Source organism: Oryx dammah, unplaced genomic scaffold (assembly GCF_014754425.2).
Source record: "Oryx dammah isolate SB20612 unplaced genomic scaffold, SCBI_Odam_1.1 HiC_scaffold_1, whole genome shotgun sequence".
Classification (NCBI taxonomy): Eukaryota; Metazoa; Chordata; class Mammalia; order Artiodactyla; family Bovidae; genus Oryx; species Oryx dammah.
The window spans coordinates 74,422,094-74,436,906 of record NW_024070185.1 but is presented as its reverse complement, the minus strand read 5'-3'; the positions used below and the strand labels follow the sequence as shown (position 1 = coordinate 74,436,906).

At 41.6% G+C, this 14,813-nt stretch overlaps 1 protein-coding gene and 1 pseudogene across 3 annotated transcripts in view; one reads left to right on the top strand and one right to left on the bottom strand.

The window, feature by feature from the left end:
• LOC120866428 (dynein intermediate chain 1, axonemal) overlaps positions 1–14,813 on the bottom strand; it is a 68,896-nt gene that overhangs the window by 44,287 nt on the left and 9,796 nt on the right. For all 3 annotated transcript variants that reach the window (XM_040244165.1, XM_040244159.1, XM_040244175.1), the window contains exons 2-3: positions 1,970–2,002; positions 110–208 (exon numbers count right to left, since the gene is read on the bottom strand). In XM_040244165.1, coding sequence (XP_040100099.1) covers positions 110–208; positions 1,970–2,002 — 132 coding nt within the window. The remainder of the gene's footprint in view (positions 1–109; positions 209–1,969; positions 2,003–14,813) is intronic.
• Positions 408–1,111, top strand: LOC120864930 (annotated as a pseudogene).

The window sequence follows — 14,813 nt, the reverse complement described above, 5'->3', positions numbered from 1 at the left end:
AAGGTACCCTGGGATGTAAGCAGACAACTGGCAACCTAGGTTCTGTGCAGAGTCCATCTCCAAGGCTGGAGGCGGTGGAAGGGGTGGGAGTAAGATGCTGCTCACTTACCGCATCAGTCAAGTCCAGTTGGTCAGGGGGTCTAACTGTGGCTTTGGACTGCACCCATTCATCTGTCCCTTCCCCTACTTCAGTTCCTGAGTCTTCATCCTGGACAAAAACCTCCCATGAGAAACAAGAGCCTTGTCTGCTTAGACAAGCAAGCAGCACTGTAGGAAGCCCTTTCATTCACCATCCTCCCAGAAGCCAAGCTCTGCCCCAAGACACAGAACACAAACCGTACAAGACAGCACTCATGCAAGGATCCAGAGGAACTGCTTAGACCGGAGTTCGCATTGCCTGGAAGATCATGGCCACCTCAGGCCTGAGGGTCTGGGCTTAGCTGGAATACTGTGCTGGGTCCTTGGCCCCAGGAGCGAGACCAGAACCGGCTCCTTCTTACCGCTTCCCATGCAGCCTGGAAGCTAATAGCCAGGACGAGCTGTGAAAAGACCCCCAGCCATTCTTCAAGCTACTTCAACTCTCATTCATATTTTACCTTCTAGTTTGCCACCTTAAGGTTATTGTTACAGTAATACTTCCAGTACTTTGTAACTTGAAGCCTCATAGTCCTTATCAAAGCCTTGAAGCAGAAAAAATCAATAACTAGAAGTTTTCCACTTCCCTGATAGACAGTTTAATACCTTGCCACAGTGGCCCATGACATATTAAAAAATATTCACCCTCACTAGCAATCAAAGACATGCAAAATAAAACAATGCAATTTTTTCACTATTACACTGGTGAAGGGCAGTGACCACTTCCCCATGAGAACACACACAGGATCTCCTCCATCCCTGTCCAGAAGAGGAGACACAAGAAGAAGCGCCTGGTGTAGAGCCCCAGTTCCTACTTCATGGATGTGAAATGCCCAGGAATCTATAAAATCACCTCTGTCTTTAGTCAACAGGCACAAACAATAGTTTCGTGTGTTGCTCTACTGTCTTCAGCCAGCCTACAGGAGGAACTGCAAAGCTTACAGAAGGATGCGCCTTCAGACAAAGACAGCACTAAAAGCACCCTAAATCCGGATGGATGGGAAACCATCCTAACCAGTACATTTTGAACACAAAAAAACAAGCAAGCAAGCAAACAAAACAAAATGAAACAAACAAACAAAAAAACTGTCTAAAACTAAAACCAAAGAAAGCCAAACAGACAAAACCAATATCTAATGTTGGATAGGCTGTGGGAAAATGGGCACTTGTAAATTAGTACAACCTTTCTAAAGAGCAATTTGGAAATATTTATCAAAAGCCTAATAAGTATTGAGTTGACCAAAATGTTTGTTTGGGCTTTTCCATAAGATGTTAAGGAAAAACTTGAACTATCTTTTTGGCCAACATATTATTTGTACTCTTTGACTCAAATTTCTATGTTATAGGAATTTATATTAAGAAAAAAAATAAGGATAGGCCTAAAGATTTAAATGCATGAATGTTTGTTGGAGGGTTGTTCATAATAGTGAAAAAGAGGAAATATTTAAGTGTCCAACAATGGGGCATGGTTGAACAAAATTATGGAATGGCCTTAATGAACATAAGGTAAAATAGTGTGCATTAATTTAAAATGATTCTATGAAAGTATATTTATTGACAATGGAAAGTACTCTAAATAGTATGTAAAAAGCAGATTGTAAAAGAACATACACTTTGACTCCAGTTAAAAATAAATACATGTAATTTTTATATGTGCATAGAAATATCTGGGAAGATATAGCATTACATGTTAACTAAGAGGTTTCCCGGAGTGATAGGTTTAAGGGTGATTTTAACGTTCTTTTTGCTTTTCTTTAAAAAGATATAACTAATATTTGAACAGAAGAAATGCTATTAGCTTTTTGCTAAGAAACTGCGTGGTCTCAGTACTTACTCTCTTCCTGGCTCCTCTGCCCATGGTGATGCTCTGAAAAAGGAACAGAAACAGAAGATAAGTCATAAGTGACTCTCCATAGGAATATCAGAAAGAGAAATTACAGGGGAGCTTCTGCCCAAGGACCTCAAAGACAAGCGACATTGAGCTTCCTCAAATCTCACAGACAGTCTTCTCATCGACAACAGGTGCCCAGCCAAGGAGGCCCTATATCTGAGGCAACCTGATTCCAGCATCAGTGAGACTGATCCCTGAAGAGCAACCGGGTAACTTACTGCCTGGCATTTCTTATCTGCAATTAGCTCAACAAACATTTTTTAAAATCATATACTAAGTGCTCATCTCTGTGCCAGGCATTAAGGGGATTCTGAGGGCAGAGTATATTTATAAACAGTTGTTTATGATGAAGGTTTGGGTACTCTGCTTCGTACACTGCTGTCTCAGAATATAGCAGGTGTTCAAAACAGGTATTGAATATATGAATGAATGCCATCAAACCCCTTAGTAATCATGACCCCGGGAAAATGTTTCTCCTCTTGAATCCTGTTTTCTCATCTACCTTAAGATGCATAAGATTGGATATGATGACCTTCCAGTTCTAGCCTGCTAAAATTTTATGTTCCCAAGAGTAGCATGCTTCTTAAAAAAATTATCTATTTATTTATGGCTGTGCCAGGTCTTCGTTGCTGCATGTGGGCTTTTTCTAGTTGGAGAGCATGTGATTTGGTGCACACAGACTTCAGTTGTTGTGGCACACAGGCTCAGTAATCGGGGCACACAAGTTTAATTGCTGTGTGGCATGTGGGATCTTCCCAGACCAGGAATCGAATTCGTGTCCTCCGCACTGGCAGGCAGATTCTTAACCACTGGACCACCAGGGAAGTCCCAAGAGTAGCATGCTGGATTCAACTAGATAAACATTTGTTGAGTACCTACTCATGTGTCAAGGACTAACCTAGGCAGTGAGACAAAGATGAAGAGAGATGGGGTCCCTATCCCTGTTTCTCAGGGTCCATGGAGGACAGAAGCATGTGATCAGTGCTCATTATTTACTCACTCATTCACTCAGCATGTTCTCTCGAAAGTCTGCTCTATGCCAGCAGTAGAGACATATGCCCAGGGTGCTCATGCGTGGAAACACCTACCCAGCCTGGGCGCACAAGAAAGCCTCACTGAGATGGCTATTTCTCAGCTCAATATCAAAAGACAAGTTTGGGTTATCCAAGTGGAGAAAATGTTTTTCAGAAAGGCTGTCCAGAAGAGGAAAACGGTATGTGAAATGGCAAGAGCAGAACAATAACAGAAACTATAAAATGCTCCACCAAAGAAATAAAACAAAACCCTGCAGTGTAGACACTGAACAAATAGTTGTTTCAGGTGATGGAGCAAGAAGGAGATCGGTAGAGACTGGAGATGTGTGTGTTGGGGAGTGTTAAGCTTGGAAGAAGCAGGTCTAGGCCTTGAAGAAGGGGGCAAGGCAGTCGAGAAACCAAAGGGCACATGTTGGTGAAGGCCTGGCACACCAGGCAGAGACCTCGGCTCTCAGCTCTCGCTGACCACCTGAGTGATCTTAGAGGAGGTCTCTGGGTCCTAGTTTCCCAAATGCAAAGTGAGGGGGTTAGACCGGAAGGGCTCTCGCAACTCTTCCATGGCAGGGCCTGTGGAGAGGCTTTGATGGTGGATGGGGAGGGGATTCCAGAGGGTGAGAAGGGCATGTCCTGGCTTAGGCAGGGATTGTTGCTAGGAGGGCAGCAGCAGGATTCAGATTTCTGCCAGGTTGTCTAGGTTTCCAGGGATGGGAACCCTCCTCTGAGGCTAAGCCACATGAGCCAGAAAGCGGCTTTCCTTTGAAGATCCTCTGATCCCTAAGGTAATGAGATGGAAGCGCCACAATATCCAACAGTTTTCTGGCCCACAACAGAGCACTGGAGGGCCAACCCCACCCCAGGCTGCCAGCCCCAAATAGGAAACGAGATCCAGTTACCATTGCCCCCGGTAAATATGTCTGTAAAACATTTATCTGGCAATAAAAGAACTGACAAGGCAATTTGAGTGTAATTGTTTTTGGCAGTTGGAAATATTTCAATTAACACACTGTAAAAGCCACACTATAATAAATGCAAAACAGGCCAGTGAAATCAGCTACAGCCCTGACTACCCAACCATGACAAAGGAGATTGAATGTCAGGCTGCCACCTTGGGCTGTTGGTCTTCCAGAAGGAGAAGTCTGAGGCAGACAAGCCTGAATTCCTGAAAGGTTTTTGAAGCTTCCTCCCAGAAGCTGTCAAACTACAGAAGAAGACAGCCCAAAGTCCCTCGTTTGGCCCTCGGAACTTGCAACCCCGCATCTCTGGTCCAGCCTGCTCTCCCACCACTCTGAGATGCATGCCAGCAAGGTACTCACATTTCCTGAGCTTGGCCTCTGCTTTCCCACTTCTGCACCTTTGCTTTTACCATTCCTCCTGCCAAGAATGCCACCTTCTCCTTCTCCCTCCCTGTTCCCACTCTGTGCATGCATGCTAAGTCCTGACCGACTCTGTGACCCCATGGACTGTAGCCTGCTAGACTCCTTTGTCCACAGGATTTCCCAGGCAAGAATACTGGAATGGCTTGCCATTTCCTTCTTCAGGGGATCTTCCCGACCCAGGGACCAAACCTGCGTCCGTTACATCTCCGGCATCGACAGGCGGGTTCTTTACCACTAGCACCACCCAGAAAGCCCTATCTCGGCTCCCACTATCTTGACCTAACAAAACCCTACCCAGCTAGCCTCTGCCAGTTCCATCATCTAATCTGGACCTTTCTCCTACCTCCCTCTCTTCTTTCTGTCGGCACTCTGAGCAAGGATCTGCCCTGCCTCACATCACCACCATTAGCCTTGGCTGTGGAGAGATGAAGGACGAAATGTAACTTCAAATAGATACTCTGTTGTCTCCAGGTTTTGTTCTGCAAAAGGGGACAGAATTATGAAAAGAAGCATAATAGTGCAGTGCACACCAGAGGCAGCTAGGAGATTCCAGCAAGGGAGATCCCCCATTCTAAAACACTGCCCAAAGAAGACCCTCTACTCTTGGATGCGGCATTTCAGTCATTCTGTGAAGTCAAGGGAGGAGCCCATGAAGGAGTGGTGCCCCCGCAGGCCACCAGGGTGATCAGAGTAACCCTGATGATCAATGGGATAACAGATGTCCCAGCGAATTCCTTCATAGTAAAGCACTTTTCTATTTTCACTATTAAGAGATATTAGTGTGAGCATCCTGAGGGCAGGAACTGGTAATGACTCCACTGCCTAGTTCTCAGTTCTCTTACAGGACCTGACATTGCTGAGGGCTCCCTTGCTCCATCTAGAGACTTCTCCACCCCCAATAGTTCTTTCTCAATATCCTTGACCCCTCTGGGAATGGGTGCTTGACCCCCTAGTCTTCTGTTTCTACACATTCTCCTGGGTGCTCTTATGCCCACCCACAGATTCATCTTCTTCTTTGTCTTGAAGCTCAAATGACAAAGCTTAGATTTTCAAATTTGTGACAGAGTACTCATACTCATTATCTTAAAAAATCAACCTCATTGTGTTCTTTTTGCACCCCAACCATCATCTTTTTTTTCCACTCCAAACTTCCATCTCCTCTAGTATCTCCTATCTCACTCAAGTGTACGACCATTCAAGCACCCAGGTTGGAAACTGGGAGCCATCAGTTACCTGTCTTTCCCTTATCCTTTTACTAGCGTCTTCTAAGTCTAACAATTCTATCACTTTAATATCTTTTATAACTATCCTCTCCATTCATATCCCCCTTTAATTCAAATCCTTACTCCCTCTAGCCAAACTGCGTTTGATTACCCTAACTCCACTTTCTCTCCACTCTCATAATTATATCTATCACCATTTTCAGCTATTGAGCACTGACCCTGAGCCAACCATTTATAAGCAATTTATGTACATGATCTCATTTAATCTTCATAACCATCCTATGGGGAAGGATTATAACATCATTAAAATCTGTAAAACAGGAGTTTTACAGATGAGGACCCTGAGGCATAGCAAGATGAAGCAACTGACCCAGAGCTGAACATGAACATGTTCCCAAACTCTTAATCACTCTAAGTAATCTTCTTAAAATGTAAACTTGATCACTCTTCTACTTTAAAGCCTCTAAGGGCTCCCCGTCACCCACAAGTGGAATCCCCAAATCCCTAACATGGCATCCACCGCATCTCCACCTCTTTTCCTGCCACAGCCATGGAAGCGTGCTTTGAAAAAGAAAATTCAGTGTAACAGATGATTATTATTGCCACCTACTGGGCACTTGGGGCTTCCCAGGTGGCGCTAGCGGTAACTTGCCTGCCAGTGCAGGAGATGTAAGAGACCCGGGTTCTGTCCCTGGGTAGGGAAGATCCCCTGGAGGAGGGCATGGCAACCCACTCCACTATTCTTGCCTGCAGAATCCCATGGACAGAGGAGCATGGCAGGCTACAGTCCATGGTATTGCAAAGAGTCAGACATGACTGAAGCCACTTAGCACACACTGGGCATTTATCTGCACTTAGACTTGTTTGGGGGCTTCTCAGGTGGCACTAGTGGTAAAGAACCCCCCTGCCAATGCAGGAGACATAAGAGGCATTATAGCTCTGAGTCAGGAAGATTCCCTAGAGGAGGGCATGGCAACCCACTCCAGTATTCTTGCCTGGAGAATCCTATGGACAGAGGAGCATAGGGTCACAAAGAATTGCATATGACTGAAGCAGGTTAGCATGCATGCAGACTTGTTCTGATACACGACATAGTGCACAGTGTAAGCAATCCAGCTGTCCCTGAATATATTTTAGGGGTAAGTCAGGAGATCAAAACTTCTTAAACTGCTCCCTATTATGAAGATATTATTTTAAAAACAAGTATGTGCTCAGATATATCCATGGGGCCCAAATATGGCCTTTGAAGTCAACCATACCTGGTTTGAGTCCCTTCTCTGCTACCTGCTAGGCAAGTTACTTGTCTTCTCAGTATCCTTATCTCTTAAATAGGCATCATACCAATGCCCTCTGAAGGCAACCATAGCCCATAGTTATGAGGATTCAATGAGTCAATGTACATAAAATGCAAATTGCAGTGCCTGGCCAGAGTCTGTGCCCAATAAAGGACTGTTGGTAGTATTATTATTCCCACTTATACACCCTGCTCTGCCTAGCCAAGCAGGATCTGTCTGTCCCTTTGCTTACTAGGAAGCACTTGCCCTAGGGATGACTTACAAGTCTTCAGCAGCTCACACGTCCACCCAAGAGTTCCTTGGTAAAATGTGTTCTTTTCTGGAAAGAGCAGCTCTTTGAAGCGTGCAAACCCACAGACACTGCATCCTCCTTCCTGGGGCCCCAGGAGATTTTGTTCACCATTTCAGTTGTCTTGGTCCTTATTTTAAAACTCCCTAACAGGTTTCCATTAAGCTAAATTGAAACTAAATACCTCACCAGCTTGCAGTTTCCGTTTCTAAAAGGGTAAAAGCTCTTAGTCCCAAAGGAGCAGTAATTTACCAACAAATCTTCCTCCAGCTTCACTGACTGCATTTCAAATCCCTGAGCCTAGCGCAGTGTCTAAAGCACCCAGAAGGTGCTCAATAAGTATGGTTGAAGGAGATCTCAAAATTTTGAAACACTAGGTGAGAGTTCCTCAGATAGCAAGGAGATCAAATCAGTCAATCCTAAAAGAAGTCAACCCTGAATTATTCATTGGAAGTCCTGATGCTGAAGCTCCAATACTTTGACCACCTGATGCAGAAAGCCGACCCACTGGAAAAAGAGCCTAATGCTGGGAAAGATGGAGGGCAGGAGGAGAAGGAGGCAACAGAAAATGAGATGGTTGGATGGTATCACCGACTCAATGGGCAACTTTGAGCAAACTCCAGGAGATGGTGAAGGACAGGGAAGCCTGGTGTGCTTCCATTGGGGTCACAAAGAATATGACACGACTTAGCGACTAAACAACAACAAAGATAAAGGCTAACAGGTACTATCATACACTATTGTGGGCATGCCAACTCATGCAGGGTTAATTGGCAATACCTGCCAAAATTTCAAATGCGTATACCTCTCAACTCAGCAACTCTGCTTTTTTGAATTTTTCCTATATAAATGCGATAGTATTTATATATATATTGTATATATATGCATACTAATGCATAAGTATACTTATGCATACTATAATACATATGCATAAGATGTATATACAAAATTGCTCACTGCAGCCTTTTGGTAATATTTCAAAAATGGGGGAAAAAAACTAAATATTCATCCATAGGGGCCTAGTGAAATACAATATGGTATAGCCATTCAATGGGATATTATGCATATTTTTAAAAGAATGCGGTAACTTTTATGTATTGTTATGTAAAGCCTCCAAGCTTTTTTTATTGTTAAACAAGCAAGTTACATATACAGATGACCCATCATCTTACTTTAAGAATGTGTGCACACACGAAATTTCTGGAAGAATAATGTAGATTCCATTGAGAGTGGTTTGGTCCAGGAAATGTGTCTGGGGAGTTGCAGGAAAGGGAAAAAATGCAGTTTACCTTATACTCATTCTCATGGTTTTAATATTTTAAATGTAAATGTGCATTACTTTTATAATTTAAAATGCTAATTAAGAATTTTTAAAGTTAATACAGTTAAAGACGGTAGTTTTTTTTTTTTTCCTATTAATGCAGTGTTAGCATAATGCTCAGAATGCAGAAAAAGGAACATGAGACCAAACTCACGCTTCCCTGGAAGACCAAGAGGGAAGAAGCCAAAGCTATGGGCCTCTTCCCAAATAAGGCTAGAGACAGCAAGGCCGGGTAGGGTTTAAAACCTGAAGCTCTGGTGTAAGCCTGGCTGGATTCCTGATTCTGTCACCAACTACATGTGCGAACTTGAGCAAGGTATTTATGTCCTCATCCTCATTCTCTCACTTATAAGGCAGAGAAAAATATTAGTACTTTCCTTAGATTTGCCGTCAGGATAAAATACAACAATACATGATGAGAACCTTACTCAGAGCCTAGCACTCAGTAAGCCCTCAAGTACCAGAGGCAGTGTTATTACTTTATTATTCTACCATGGTCTGCTGCATGCCGATTGACTCTCATTCTGAGGGCATTTATTGAATAGTTGAAAAGTGTGTTGTCCAGGTCCCATGAAATCCTTGTCAGAAAGGAAGCTATAAATCTCAGGGTGTACAGCAGAGGGATGAAACTAAAAAAACTCCGTTTATACAGCATCTTTCAGTTTACTGAACACTTTGGAGTGCATCATCTCATTTGGCCCTTATTCTCATCTTTTGTGGGTGGATGTTGAATCTTGTCAAGAAAATTAGAGATACCAAGGGAACATTTCATGCAAAGACGGGCACAATTAAGGGCAGAAATGGTATGCACCTAACAGAAGCAGAAGATATTAAGAGGTGGCAAGAATATACCGAAGAACTAGTACAAAAAAGGTCTTCATGACCCAGATAATCACGATGGTGTGATCACTCAGCTAGAGCCAGACATCCTGGAATATGAAGTCAAGTGGGCCTTAGGAAGCATCACTACGAACAAAGCTAGTGGAGGTGATGGAATTCCAGCTGAGCTATTTCAAATCCTGAAAGATGATGCTGTGAAAGTGCTGCACTCAATATGTCAGCAAATTTGGAAAACTCAGCAGTAGCCACAGGACTGGAAAAAGTCAGTGTTCATTCCAATCCCAAAGAAAGGCAATGCCAAAGAATACTCAAACTACTGCACAATTGCACTCATCTCACATGCTAGTAAAGTAATGCTCAAAATTCTCCAAGCTGGGCTTCAACAATACGTGAACCATGAACTTCCAGATGTTCAAGCTGTTTTTAGAAAAGGCAGAGGAACCAGAGATCAAATTGCCAACATCTGATGGATCATTGAAAAAGCAAGAGAGTTCCAGAAAAACATCTATTTCTGCTTTATTGACTATGCTGAAGCCTTTGACTGTGTGGATCACAATAAACTGTGGAAAATTCTGAAAGAGATGGGAATACCAGACCACCTGACCTGCCTCCTGAGAAACCTGTATGCTGGTCAGGAAGCAACAGTTAGAACTGGACATGGAACAACAGACTGGTTCCAAATAGGAAAAGGAGTACGTCAAGGCTGTATATTGTCACCCTGCTTATTTAACTTATATGCAGAGTACATCATGAGAAATGCTGGGCTGGAAGAAGCACAAGTTGGAATCAAGATTGCCGGGAGAAATATCAATAACCTCAGATATACAGATGACACCACCCTTATGGCAGAAAGTGAAAAGGAGCCAAAGAGCCTCTTGATGAAAGTGAAAGAGGAAAGTGAAAAAGTTGGCTTAAAGCTCAACATTCAGAAAACTAAGATCATGGCATCTGGTCCCATCACTTCATGGGAAATAGATGGCGAAACATTGGAAACAGTGTCAGACTTTATTTTTGGGGGCTCCACAATCACTGCAGATGGTGATGCAGCCATGAAATTAAAAGACACTTACTCCTTAGAAGGAAAGTTATGACCAACCTAGACAGCATATTAAAAAGCAGAGACATTACTTTCCCAACAAAGGTCTGTCTAGTCAAGACTATGGTTTTTCCAGTAGTCAGGTATGGATGTGAGAGTTAGACTATAAAGAAAGCTGAGCACCAAAGAATTGATGCTTTTGAACTGTGGTGTTGGAGAAGACTCTTGAGAGTCCCTTGGACTGCAAGGAGATCTAACCAGTCCATCCTAAAGGAAATCAGTCCTGAATGTTCATTGGAAGGACTGATGTTGAAGCTGAAACTCTAATACGTTGGCCACCTCATGTGAAGAGCTGACTCATTTGAAAAGACCCTGATGCTGGGAAAGATTGAAGGCAGGAGGAGAAGGGGATGACAGAGGATGAGATGGTTGGATGGCATCACCGACTCAATGGCCATGAGTTTGAGTGAACTCCGGGGCTTGGTGATGGACAGGGAGGCCTCGTGTGCTGCAGTCCATGGGGTCGTAAAGAGTTGAACACGACTGATCGACAAGGAGAAGAGTTGAAGCTTGTCAACTTCTTTTCTGAATCTATTATGATGTTGTCATATGGTTTCCCCCTCTTTTTTCGGTTAATGTGAAGAAATATATTGATTGGGTTTTTAATGTTGAGCTAACTTTGTCTTGTTGAAATAAACCTCACTTGGTCTATTATTTTATTAATATATTGCTAGAACAGATTTGCTAATATTTCATCAGATTTTTTTGCATTTATATTCATGAAGGATGTTGGCCTACCCTCTTTTCTTATAACAGTTTTGATTTTGATATCAGAATTATACTGACATCAAGTCAGTTGGAACTGATACCCTTCTCTGTTTCCTCTAAGACTTTGTATAAGATTGGTGTTAAATTTATTCCTGACATATCTATTCATCAGTGAACCCATTTGGCCTAGAGTTTCTTTGTGGGAAGGTTTTAAATTATGAATTCAATTTCTTTAAGTAGATATGGTCTTCATATTTTCCATTTCTTTTTGTGTTAAGGCAAACTTTTTTTTTTTTCAAGAAATTTGTCCATTCCATTTACACTGTTGAATTTATTGCCATAAAGTTGTTGATAATATCCATTTATTACCCTTTTTAATGTCTGTACAATCTGTAGTGATATCACATTTTTCATTCCTGTTATTGGCTATTTTGTTTTCTTTTTTTCTTGATGAGCCAAGCTTGCTAAGTTTTATCAATTTTATCAATCTTTTCAATGAACCAACTTCTGACTTTGTTAATTTTCTCTATTGTTTTTCTAGCGTTTCTATGAAACAATAAGATGAGTAAATTAATAAAAGAAAGGGAATCAATGAAATAGATTTTGCTTCTGTTATTCTGGATTTAATTTGCTCATCTTTTTCTATTTTCTTAAGGTAGAAACTTAGAACATTTATTTTAAATCTTTTTTCTTTTCTGAAATAGGCATTTAAAACTACACATTTTTATTAAGTCCAACTTCAGCATAACCCCACAATTTGTGATGTTTTATTTTCATTGTTGTTGTTTAGTCACTATGTCGTGTCCAACTCTTTTGCCACCCCATGGACTATAGCCTGCCAGGCTCCTCTGTCCATGGGATTTCCCAGGCAAGAATACTAGAGTGGGTTGTCATTTCCTTCTCCAGGGGATCTTCCCAACCCAGGGATCAAACCCACATCTACTGCATTGGCAGGCGGATTCTTTACCAGTGAGCCATCTGGGAAGCCCATCCAATTAAAAGCATTTTTTAATTTCCTTTTTTTTTTTTTTTTTTTTTTACATTTAGAAGTGCATTTGTCAATTCCTAAATATTTAGGGATTTGCTATTTATGATTAATTTCATTTTGGTCAAACTATTCCTAGTATCCTGAGATTCTTCCTGTCATGGACTGATGTTGATTTTGAATTGAATGAAAACCTGTAAGGTATTAATATTTTGAAATGTATTGAGACTCACTGTACGTCCCAGTGTACGATCTATTTTTTTTTTAACATTCTGCCATTCTTGGGTTCTATAAATGTTAATTAAGTCAAGTTGGTTAACAGATCTACATATTTCAACTGAGTGAAAAGTGTTAAAATCTCCAGCTATCATTGTATCCTTTTATATTTCTCCATTTAGCTCTGGTCAGTTTTTGGTTGATATATTTCGAAGTGCTATTAGCAGGTACATACACATTTGAGATTTCACATCACCTCTTGAATTGATCTTTTATCATTATGAAATGTCCATATTTTTCTTTGGAAATACTCTTTGTCTTGAAGCCTACTTAGCTCTGATAATACTATAGTCATATAGCTTTCTTATGCTTGCTACTTGCATGGTATGTTTTACCACACTTTTTAGTTTTCAAACTTTCTATGTCTTTACACTTAAACTATACTTCCTACAAGCAGCATAAAGTTGGGTCTTGCTTGTTTCCCCCCCTAGCTTGATAATCTCTGCCTTTCAATTGAAAGTATTGGTGTGATTGTCTTTACCATACTCCCCTTTGTTTTCTATTTTTCATCTACTTTTTCCTCTGTTCATCTTCTCCCTTCTTTTATGTTAGTTTAGGTTTTTAGTATTTCATTTTATTTTCTCTGTTGGATTTTTAGCTGTGCCTTTTTGTATTACTTTCTAGTGGTTGCTCTAAGGTTTACAGTATGTACCTTAAACCAATCATAGTCTATTAAGAATAAATAACACACCACTTCATATTTAACAAAGTAATAACCTTCAGTTCAGTTCAGTCACTCAGTCGTGTCCGACTCTTTGTGACCCCATGAATCTCAGCACGCCAGGCCTCCTTGTCCATCACCAACTCCCAGAGTTCACGCAGACTCACGTTCATCGAGTCAGTGATGCCATCCAGCCATCTCAACCTCTGTCGTCCCCTTCTCCTCCTGCCCCCAATCCCTCCCAGCATCAGAGTCTTTTCCAATGAGTCAACTCTTCGCATGAGGTGGCCAAAGTACTGGAGCTTCAGCTTTAGCATCATTCCTTCCAAAGAAATCCCAGGGCTGATCTCCTTCAGAATGGACTGGTTGGATCTCCTTGCAGTCCAAAGGACTCTCAAGAGTCTTCTCCAACACCCGAGTTCAAAAGCATCAAATTCTTCGGCGCTCAGCTTTCTTCACAGTCCAACTCTCACATCCATACATGACTACTGGAAAAACCACAGCCTTGACTAGACGGACCTTAGTCAGCAAAGTAATATCTCTGCTTTTGAATGTGCTGTCTAGGTTGGTCATAACTTTTCTTCCAAGGAGTAAGCGTCTTTTAATTTCATGGCTGCAGTCACCATCTGCAGTGATTTTGGAGCCCCCCAAAATAAAGTCTGACACTGTTTCCACTGTTTCCCCATCTATTTGCCATGAAGTGATGGGACCGGATGCCATGATCTTCGTTCTCTGAATGTTGAGCTTTAAGCCAACTTTTCCACTCTCCTCTTTCACTTTCATCAAGAGGCTTTTTAGCTCCTTTTCACTTTCTGCCATTAGGGTGGTGTCATCTGCATGTCTGAGGTTATTGATATTTCTCCCAGCAATCTTGATTCTAGCTTGTGCTTCTTCCAGTCCATCACACCTTAATTCTATTTACCACCACAACCTCATCTTTGAGGTTGTTGTCACATATTTTATTTCTATATACATTATAAGCTTCAGCTTACAGTGGTATTATTTTTGTTTTAAACAGTCATATGCCTCTTAAGAAAATTAATAGAAGCCAAATATCTAGTATTTTATCTTTAGGCCCATATTTAGTATTACTAGTACTTTTGGGGCCTTCCCACAGACAGCGCTTCCATCAGGTGTCATATTCCCTCTGCTTAAAGAACTTCTTTCCATACTTCTTTTTTCTTTAAGATTCATTTGGTTGTGTCAGGTCTTAGTTGTTTCCATGCAGAGGTGGGAGAAGAGGGGATTCTTCCCCAACCAGAGATCAGACCCATGTCCCTTCCACTGCAAGGCAAATTCTTAACCTCTGGACCACCAGGGAAGTCCTGCTTTCTGTACTTCTTATAGTGAAGGTCTGCTGATGGCAAATTTTGTCAGTTTTAGTTTATCTGAAAATGTATTTATAGAAAGTCTTCCTTTGAGGGATATTTTTATTGGACACAGAATTCTGGCTTGATGGTAATTTTCTTTCAGTACATTAACTATGACATTCCATTGTCTTCTGACTGCTTTTGTTTACAGTTGGAAGTCAGTCATGACCCTATTATTCCATTCTGTGTATTGTGTCATTTTTCTCTGGTTACTTTCAAGATTTTATTTTTATCCTTGGCATTTTGATTGTGAGCAACCTACCTTTGGTTTTCCTTGATTTATCCTGCTTTGGGCTCATTGAACCTCTGCTAA